Raw genomic sequence first — 11033 nt, forward strand, 5'->3', positions numbered from 1 at the left:
TTATAGAGAGAGACCAAGTGGAAGTGGTATTGTAATTCTTTCTATTTTTCTTGAAACTGATATATATTACAAAGCAAGATTACAAGTTTTTATATATGTTTTTCATACTTAACCACTAAGTAAATACTTTTAGATATAAGTAACTTTCTCACATGCATATGGCAGTCATAAACGGTGGATATATGGCAGTACAAAAACATGGCAGTGCAAGTGGTATGACTTATTTTTTATTAGCTAAGTGATTGTATCTTGCCTATTAAGCAAAATGGCTAAGCCACCTCCTCAATCTTTTATTGGTCATAATAGAAGCATTTCTTAATCATGAATGGCACCATAAACTTTTTGAGTTGATTTAATTAGTCAACATATAAATATATATTACCGCAAGTAAAAATTATCAGCAAGAATCTGTGTCACTTTAACTCGCATAAAAAATATTCAAGACCAAATGTAATCTAGCTAAAGCTTGACCCTAAAATATAATGCCATAGAATATATAACGAATTGAACGTAGAAAAATGATACCATGTATGAGCAGAAGGTAAGTGATCAGAACTTCCATATGCCTTGGGTATTTAAAACTTTTGAGATCCTGAAATTCCTCGAAGAGCACTAAAACCCTCTACAGGCACCTGAAACGTTGGAAGCAAAATTCAGACCCACTAATCATAATTACATGTCCTAACAGCTTCAAGTCTTTGATACAATGAACTAACATTCTTTAACCCTTTTAAAGAACGGAAGCGTAGGATTCCAACATGTTGAATACAAAAGTTGGGTGTAACAATATGTTGCTAGCATTTAATCTTATTCATCTTCCGAATGCCAAATGAAAAATCACCGTATAATTTTGGGATACTGCAAATAAAAGATAAAAAATGTATACAACTCTGAAAGAAATATACCTTGGGTGTGCCTATCACAAAACCATTGAATAACCAGGGATACATTATATCCAGAATATTCTATATTTGCTTTCAAGTCATCCACTAAAATAAAATGTAACAGCGGGTGTTATATTTTCTGAATATAGCCAGCATTGATCGAATGAGCAAGAATGATGTCAATAAATGAAAATGTAAAATAATGAAAGAAACTCCCAATAAAGGTTAGGCAAAATAATGTTACAAACTCACAATCAATATCAGGAAGTCCACTGATCAATAGTTCTAGCTCTTTATCATTAAATATAAATATCAACCCCTTCGGAATTATTTCACTTAATCCTTCCAAGAAAGAATTTATCTGAGGCCGAATAGCAGTAGTTAGTCAATGCTCAGCAACCAAATCAACATATTGATGTTTATTCTCCTCTGTAACTTAAGAATTTGGTCGCCCGGGAATTAATTCATAATCATTCACCTGGACATATTCATTAATATTAGTCAGTTAACAATGAGCAAGTCAATACAATGATACATCAATATTATCTCAAAAAATCAATCAGCAAAATCAATATTTATGTTCGTTCATATAAGATCAACTTTTCCTCATCTGCATCAATGCTAAAAGTGAGATCCAGAACACCACTGATATTATTCTGCAATCATACCAACTATAAGAAAACATTAGCAATGAACATGCATATAACAATTTTTAGAACATTAATAGGGTGGCCTCAAACTATAAAATGCACTTGCCTCAATCAACCATTTCAAATTTTTGAAATAAGCAAGATCAATAGCTTCAATATCATGATATGTAACTTTGCCCCCTAGAATGTGCTTATAGAATTATTGTGTAAAGTGGACATCCAAGAGCTAACCATCAAATAATGCTTTTCCAACTTGGATAAGGTAGAAGAGATAAGAAGCATATATGTGTGTGTGTGTGTGTGTGTGTGACAAGTAGCATTCATTAAAAAAAGGTGTAAAGAAACTCACCACTCTGCCAACAAATTTGAAATAAGATAGATGTTCTGTATAGTAAACAGAGTTTGGATTTGGCTGAAATGTCAATACCTTCCTCCCCTTGGAAGTGAATAGTCAACCTTCCCTTCAAATCTTGAGTTCATCTCATTCGAAGCTGGTTGTAAGAATCTTCTAAAACATATGCCCTTCTTACTGATATTCTTAGTGGGTTGTGGTGATGGTCATGCTTGATTTTTGATCGGAAATATGAACGCTTGTTGTCAAAATCAATGAATCTTGGAACCTTCAGCATAAGGGAAAAATATTTTGCAGTGAACTTTAAACAAAATATGGTGTCAACTAAACAACATATATAAGAAAAATATGAGTGATCAAATGTTGTGGAACATTACAAAATAGGCAGAAAGACTTCCAATACTTAAAATTAAAAAAAATTCAGGTCACTCCTTCATGTGTTTCACTTTAGTGGTAGAATTTTGGGGTGTTAGATACTTGGTTGGAGACAGTTTATCAAATCCAATGGCAGAAGCATCCCTCTTCGATGGTGTGTTGGTAAAGCTAGTGTCAGAGATAGTTTATTCAGTAGATTGGATCTATAAACACAATTAGAAATACATTTGTAACCACACATGAGGAGTGGTAAAAAGACATTGAACATTGAATATATATTAGCAGTGGTTGTGCACACAATTTTAACAACATTTGACCAACATTTCATAAATACAACAGAAGCATATTTTGAAAATACACATAGAGCAGAAGCATATGTTATATGTCTCAAACTAAATATAAAGGAACCGCTTTTGTAACATACCCGTGCAGAGTTAAAGTTATAGAAGAACCATCCATTAAATGAAAATAGAGTTAAAAATTCATTTGAAATGAAACACACAACAAAAATATGTTCTGATAAAAAACTAAAGACAAATCTATTCATATTGTAATTAAATTGAACATCAAAGGGAAATAATGGTAGTATGTATAGATTCTATTTTCTTACCTGTAAATTCTCGTCGATACCAACTAAATTTGCAACACATGATATAGAATGAAAATGTCCCGTTACAGCAGCAACAACAAATTATGCTACGATATAAAAATGGTAATTTAAACTTGGGTTATTTCGTTCGATAAGAATGTATTAACCAAAATAGTAGAAAACAAAGACATGTACACGTACAAAGACAAAATGGTCATTTCATTCCCTTGCAAAGATCCAAAATAAGGGAATGCAAATAGAAATGTGGTTAAAAATTAAAACTTTTTGTTTCTTCTTATTTCATTTACTACCTGCAAGTAGAAAACATGAAAAACTTAGATTACAAGTTGAATATTACAAAAAAAGAAAACATTTTTACACGAAAATGATACAAACTTGTAAGATGGTAATGCATACCTGAGTTCCTTGGATGTTAGATCTTCAAAGGTAAGATGGAGAAGGAAGTAGAAAGAGAGGTTCTATTTTTTGAGAGAGGGAGAGAGAGTTGTTCCGAGAGAGGGGGAGTTGTTGTGAGGGAAGTGAAGTAGAAAACGTGAGAGTAGAGAGTTGTTCCGAGAGAGAGAGAGAGAGAGAGAGAGAGAGAGAGAGAGAGAGAGAGAGAGAGAGAGAGAGAGAGAGAGAGAGAGAGAGAGAGAGAGAGATATTTGTTGTGGGTATGAGTTTCTGGCATTTGCGAGTTCACTACTTCTTCTTCTTCTACGGCGCTAGGGGTTGAGAGAGAGAGAGAGAGAGAGAGAGAGAGAGAGAGAGAGAGAGAGAGAGAGAGAGAGAGAGAGAGAGAGAGAGAGAGAGAGAGAGAGAGAGTTGTTCTCTATTTTGAGAAAGAGAGAAAGTTGTTCCAAGAGAGAAGGAAGTGATTAGAGAAAATGGGACATTGTTTAAACCAAAGGACAATATAGGTGGCGACAGGAGATTTGAGGGAAATGTTGAAATATTTGATTGATTATGAAAAGACAATATTGACCTTTTTGCTTTGTAAATTTTAAAAAGAAAAATGGTATATTAGATAGAAAGATGACATCTTATATTAATGGCTAGATAGTTGATTGATTTTAAATGTATGGCGTTCAAATTATTTTAAATTGTGGCATTTTGAAATTTTTGTTTTAAATAGGTTGGATTCGTCCGATTGACAACAGTACTTACTATATGCTAATTTTGTTAAACTTTTGATACATAACGAAATCTCTAGAAGTAGTGGAATTCATTTTGACCGTACTTACTATTTTTTTTTTTTTCTTTTGTAAAAATACTACTACACTACTATAAGACAGTGTAAAGTAAAGAGCTTAATTAAAAAAGTGATTATCCTATGCTTCCGTTCCACACTACACCCCTTCCTTCAATTACTAACTCCTCTAATTACGGACTTTCATTATATATTAAAATAATCACTGATCCTAAACCAAAACGGACCAATAACAATAACCATGGTTGAAGTACTACTACTACTTACCCACTCCCATCAACTAATGAAGAGTGAGTGAGTGACAGTACTACTAGTAGCAGTAGTAGCTACCACTAACCCTTTTCTCACCACTCCCCACTCTCAAAAACTCAACTTTCCCTCCATCAACAATGACCCAAACCACCTGCATTTTCCTAATCTCACTCCTAGCTTCCTTTTTCACCCATGGAACTTCCATGCTCAACCTCACTCTCCCAGCTCAACATCCTGACCCTGAATCTGTTGCCATAGAAGTTCACAGGTACTCAAATATCTTTAACACCCTACATTACTTATCACTAGATCTGGGTCATCAAAAAGTTTCAATTTTTAGGCTCATAATTTTTTTTTTTCATTTATAAGTCAAATTTTGGTAACATTATGGCTAGTGTTAGTAAAATAGCTCAAAATTTCTTCAATATTTTTTTGTAGGAAAGTGAATGAATCAATGGGAAGAAGAGAAATGCTATCAATATCAACCAAAGATTTTTCCTCATCTTGCCAAACTGGTAACCCGATAGACGATTGTTGGAAATGCGACCCAGATTGGTCCAACAATCGTCAAAGGCTAGCAGATTGCGCAATAGGGTTTGGCCAGAATGCCAAAGGAGGAAAAGGTGGTAAATTCTACATTGTAACAGACTCATCCGACAATGATCCAGTGAACCCAAAACCTGGTACACTAAGATACGCTGTCATACAGAATGAACCACTATGGATTGTTTTTCCAAGTAACATGATGATTGAGTTGTGTCAAGAGCTTATTTTTAACAGCTTTAAGACAATTGATGGACGTGGTGCTGATGTTCATATTGTGGGTGGTGGGTGCATTACTCTTCAGTATATTAGTAATGTTATTATACACAACATTCATGTTCATCACTGTCATCCTTCAGGTAAGAGATTTATTGTTCACTTGAGTTTTTTTTGAATAACTTTTTGTTATGCCTCTAATCTAATAGCATGGTTTAGTGAGAACATGGGTTTTCTTTTTTTCTCTTTTTGGATACACTCCTTTTGATGTGTGTTGTGATTGTAATGCATGCTTTTTTTCTCTATTGTCATTGTCTTGTGGGGGCACTTTAAAAAAGTTAATTAATTGAGGTTTACATTTTATAGAAAGCATATTTATGGCTTTAAAAACTAGATTAATTAATATTATACAAAAACCAAATCTAAATGTATGTTTAAATGAGGGGTGCATTTGGGAAAATTACATTGACTAGGGTGAGAATAAGCTTGACCCACCAAATGGGCCCACACTCTAGCTTACACAAATTCATGCTAGGTTTATTTATTTATTTTTAGAATAGAAAATATTTTGAATTTATTAAAATAGTTTATTTAAATAAATATGAATAAATTTTTATTATTTTATTATATTTTGTATTTTTAATTAAAATATAAAAGTAAAATTTAATTATTTTAAATAATTTATGAAAAATAAATTTTAAAAGATCTTACATATCATAAGTTGTTTTTATTAATATTCAAAAATCAATATTTTCTCTAGACACATGCTACTAAGTAAATTTTAAGTCAATGCGAATAAATATTTAGCCTCATTGTTCTTTAAATTGGTCAATGTGTTTAAACATTAATTAATTGTTAATTAGTCAATCAGACTTTCGAAAATGTCAAACTTATGCATAAAAATAAGTGGATTATAAGCTAAATTTCAATTTGAAAATTTTAGTAGGTCAGTCTTTTTTTTTTTTTTTTGGTACAATGTAGGTCAGTCTTTAGGTTTGACAAAATCTATCTTCCACCTCTAATTGTGATTGTATTGAATTTTAAATGCCAGCTTATTATGGTAAAATCAGTGTAACTTGTTCAAGAGATCTCTTTTTAATGGTAAAAATTTTACTCTAAACTCTTTTACTAATTGTAATTCTTGGTGAAGGTAACACTAACGTGCGGTCGAGTCCAGAACACTATGGATACAGAACAATATCAGACGGAGACGGAATCTCAATATTCGGATCAAGCAACATATGGATAGACCATTGCACACTCTCACGTTGCAAAGACGGTTTAATTGACGCCGTTATGGGTTCAACCGCAATAACTATCTCCAACAACCATTTCTCACACCACAATGAGGTTATGTTACTAGGTCACAGTGACCATTACAAACCAGACTCAGCAATGCAAGTAACTATAGCATTCAACCATTTTGGTGAACAGTTAGTTCAAAGAATGCCACGTTGCAGACTCGGATACATCCACGTCGTGAATAACGATTTTACGCGATGGGAAATGTATGCTATTGGCGGAAGTGGTGGACCCACTATTTATAGTCAAGGTAACTAACTAACTACTCTGATCTTAATTATTAAAAAAAATTTATTTTTTAGATTTATTGAATAATTAATGTATTTAGTCTATATAATAGATCAGATACATTATTAACTAACTTATCTCTGATGATAATATTAGGTAATAGGTATACGGCTCCTGAGGATGTTGATGCGAAGCAAGTGACGAAGAGGTTGGATTCGGGTGAAGGGGAATGGACGACATGGAATTGGAAATCGGAGGGCGATTTTATGGTGAATGGTGCATTTTTTGTTGATTCGGGTAGTGAGAGTGAAGGGAATTTTCAGAAGGCTTATAGCGTCGATCCTAAAACGGTTGATCGGATTTCTGCTCTTACTATGTCTGCTGGTGTTCTTGGTGTTGCTAGGTATGTTTCGTCAAAATTTCATTTTTTAAAGATGAATAAATAAGATGTTTCGGTTTATCTTATTTGCTTAGGATACTTTTTAATTTTTTTTACTTTTGTCGTTTGTAAAAGCATGGGTTGGATAAAAAGTAAAGTACTCTTTTCTCCATGAAGACTTGCTTTTCTAATACTAAAGTACTAAACATATTTTTAAAGTTTTCGATGTTAGTTAAAATAATTTATTTGGTGAATGAACAGGGACAACAATCTAGGAATGTGGACAAGAGCGCCAAACGGTGGTGGTGATTATAGTATTTCATATTCCGGAGAACAAGAGTACACTGATGACATGTCCCACAGTACGATGATGTTGACCCGTTCCTTTACTTTGACTCTTGTATCTCTTTTTGTTGCACTTTTGTGTTTGTTGTCTTATGCACCCATTCTATCCTAACAATAGGTCTTTAACAGTAAAAGAAGAATTAAGCATCTTCTTTTTAATTGGTGTTAGATGTTTAGTGACTCTTGTTGAAATTGAAATGAAGAGATATTGCTCCTTAAAATCAGGGCAATCTTTAAGACTTTTCTTCTTTTTTCTGCTTCTTTATTTTATATTATGGAAAAAAATATGAAATTTAAAAAAATTTGTATGACATGACAGAACGTTATATTTTAATTGAATGACAGTGTAAAACTTTTTTACACTGTCAGTGCATAACTATTCAACTCAAAAGTTTATTCAAGCAAGTATAATAGGTAGTATTACAAACCCATTACACAAAGTCAAGAATTATACACATTGAAGAAGATGCAATAGGATTCAAATTTGCAATTAAAAATAGGATCATTGTGTTTCAACTAAATAAACCGTGTAGCAATAAGATAAAAAGATGTACTAGTACTAGTTAGTTGTGCACGACAAAAATATAGCGTACGACAATATCGCTTGAATACAATGTGTGAAATTAACTTATTCTAATAGTCCATGAACAACAATAGTACTAATCTAACGTTAAGCCTAAACAACGGTCAAATTAAGAAAACCATATACGTGCATGTTTGGTTTGGCTTTTGAAAAGGTCAAAAGCAATTCTAGATGTGTAGAATCAATTCTATGTGATTTTAAGATGTTTGGTTTGACAAAAGTAGAATTGATTCTGTCTCTAGAATTGATTATACTTGAAGCTAGAATTTGTAGCTTCTGCCTCCAGAATTGATTCTGGATGATTTTTACACTGTAATTTACTATTCAACTCACTTTTACAAAAATGTATCCAAACATAAATCAATTCTGTTAAACTCAATTCTGCTAGAATCAATTCTACCAAACTCAATTCTACTAGAATCAATTCTGTCCACCGCCAATCCAAACACACATTTTTAAATTCTCGGTATTATTTTCAACGGTGAACAAGATTTTCATATTAAGAAAACTATATGTATTTTTAAATTCTTTCAGTATTATTTTCAACAGTGAACAATATTTTAATAGAACAATTAATATTTGCGGTGTTAAACAACTAGCTCAATTGATAGGTGTGCAGGAAGATTAGATATAAGAGTCTGAGTTCGAACTCGCAACTTCTCACTTATCTCACCTTTAACCTTTAAAGAGTGAATTTCAACCGCTAGATTATTAGACAAAAAAAACTATCGAGTCAAGTCGAGTCAAAAACTATGTTACTTTTTTTAAGGCATTTTACGGTATTGGCCAAAATTGTGAAAGCAATTATTAAACCATGACGCCGCCAGGATAAAATAGTACAATTCTATATTGTACGATTATTACTTGCACAGTAGATAATCGATCTAGAAATACATCATCTGATGGTACGAAAACCAATCAAATATGGTATAAATACCACTCTGATATATAAACGCCAATAGTAATAATTTCTCACATGATGAGAAATTCAAATAATTCTCTTAAAAGAATTAAATAATGGTCATTTGACCACTCAAAATGATGTCTCAAACAAAGAGAAATTCAAATAAAAAGTTAAATAATTTTCTAAAGAGAATTCAAAAAAGAATACTTGATAATTTCTCTACTCAAACGAGGAGAAATTAAAATAATTTTCTAAAAAGAATTCAAGAAAATAATAAAAAAGAAATGAACAAGTAAGAAAGAAAGTGGGGGAGAATTTGACGCTTCAACACAAAAAGAAAAAGGTAGAGTAAAGAAAGTGAGAAAGGAAAAACTCAAGAGAAGTTTTTGGCGTGTCTTGGAATGAGACAAGTTCATTTCTTGTATAATGGAGTAAGCTAAGAAAGGTATCTAATTTAAAAGCAATGTGGGACTAAGAATTTTTTTCAACTAACACACAAACACACTTATTTTTTCTAACAATGTGAGACTTAAGGAATTTTTTCAAATTAACCCCCTTATTGGAATATTGACATGTTCCAACAATCCTCCACACGAATTTAAAAAAGTTATTTTTAGAAGTAACGTCAAACGTTCCAAAGATTGTGCATAAATAGACATGTCTACAACTTGAACCTTTGCGTAGCAAGTAGGGTTCTGATTCAACAAGAGTGACACAATTGTTTTGAACTCTATCTCAAACATCAAACTCGTACACAATATTTTCTTTATGGTGTATTCTAATAAGCATTCATTTTAATGGCCCTGCAAGTCTATCTGTGTTTAATGAAGACTCTAGGAATTCTACCTCGAAATTTCGTAGAAACCGGCCTAAGTTCTAAAAACACACAGGAGAGACTGTCAAGAGTACTCTATTCATGCTTATCTTATAGATACTAGCAAGCATCTTAACTAAATTTCTTCTTCACTAGGAGTCATTAACGTTATCATTTCAGACTCCATCGTGGACTGAGCCAAGATAGCATGTTTATTTGATTTCCAAGATACAATTTTTCCATTTATACTGAATATATAGCCACTATTCACTTTAGAATCATCTGATAAGGTGTTCCAATCCGCATCAGTGTATGTTTCAAGTATATTAGGAAACCTCTAACAATGTAGACCGAAAATAATGATCCTTTTAAAGTGTCGTATGACTCACTCAATAATTTTTCAATGCTCATTACTCGGTCTACTAGTAAACATGCACAACAATCCTACAACATATGTAATGTCAGATTTAATACAATTAATGACAAATTAACTTATGACTATCAATGATGCTTTCATACTTTGTTTGTCTAATACTATAAAAAATGTTCTTAAATAGTTTAACACTAGGATTGCATAGTGTGCAAGCAGGTTTACAATCAAAATAAATATATTTCTTTAAGATCTTCTCCATATAGTGAGATTAATCCAAAGATATTTCCTTTTCACATATAGTGATTTTGATTCCAAGAATCACATTGACTACTCCGAAGTTTTTCATATCAAAGTTGTTACACAACAGTAACTTCACAATATTAACGATATGAAGGTTTGATCCAAATATGAGTAAGTTGTATAAATAAATACATTTGATAGTGCAAATGTCATTTTCATATTTATAATATACACATTTGTCACTTTCATTCACTTTGTTATCATTCGATATCATTAAGTTGTCAAACTTTTCACGCCATGTCTTTGAATCTTGTTTTAGACCATATAAAGACGTATCTATCTTACAAACCTTGTTTTCTAGTCCATGAATCACAAGACCTTCCGCTTGGTCCATATATATTTCTTATTCTAAATCATCATTTGAAAAAGTTGTTTTAATATCCATTTAGTGTACTAGTAAATTATAAATAACAACAATTGAAATTAATATCCTAATGGGGCTAATTCTAGTGACTAGAGAAAAGTATCGAAGAAATCTATATTTCTCTTTTCCTAAAACCTTTTGATACAAGGAGAGCCTTGTGCTTATCAACTATTCCATCAGATTTTAGTTTCTTTTTCAAAATCCATTTACAACTTATTGGTTTGTAACCAGGAGGCAAGTGTACTAAGTGCAAGGTCTTGTTAGATTCTAGAGAATTATCTCATTGTTAATAGCTTCTTGCCATAAAGATGGATCCAGAGATGACAAGACTTATTGAAGATTTGTTGGATCTTCTTTTTCTGTATAGGTT

General features: G+C 32.2%; 1 protein-coding gene across 1 annotated transcript; it reads left to right on the forward strand.

Annotated features, from left to right (window-relative positions):
* Nucleotides 1-4270: 4270 nt before the first annotated feature.
* On the forward strand, nt 4271-7564 carry LOC131633332 (probable pectate lyase 12). Its single transcript, XM_058904051.1, has 5 exons — nt 4271-4580; nt 4751-5214; nt 6222-6623; nt 6758-7004; nt 7242-7564. The coding sequence occupies exons 1-5, from the start codon at nt 4450-4452 to the stop codon at nt 7435-7437; spliced, it is 1440 nt and encodes a 479-aa protein (XP_058760034.1). The 5' UTR covers nt 4271-4449; the 3' UTR covers nt 7438-7564.
* Nucleotides 7565-11033: the final 3469 nt, after the last annotated feature.

The sequence above is a fragment of the Vicia villosa genome, unplaced genomic scaffold (assembly GCF_029867415.1).
Source record: "Vicia villosa cultivar HV-30 ecotype Madison, WI unplaced genomic scaffold, Vvil1.0 ctg.001112F_1_1_2_unsc, whole genome shotgun sequence".
In the NCBI taxonomy this organism is placed as follows: domain Eukaryota; kingdom Viridiplantae; phylum Streptophyta; class Magnoliopsida; order Fabales; family Fabaceae; genus Vicia; species Vicia villosa.

Coding starts and splice junctions, on each gene's coding strand:
- LOC131633332 (XM_058904051.1), top strand. CDS start 4,450: ATGACCCAAACCACCTGCATTTTCCTAATCTCACTCCTAGCTTCCTTT. Junction 4,581..4,750: donor GTTGCCATAGAAGTTCACAG/GTACTCAAATAT, acceptor ATTTTTTTGTAG/GAAAGTGAATGAATCAATGG. Junction 6,624..6,757: donor ACCCACTATTTATAGTCAAG/GTAACTAACTAA, acceptor TGATAATATTAG/GTAATAGGTATACGGCTCCT.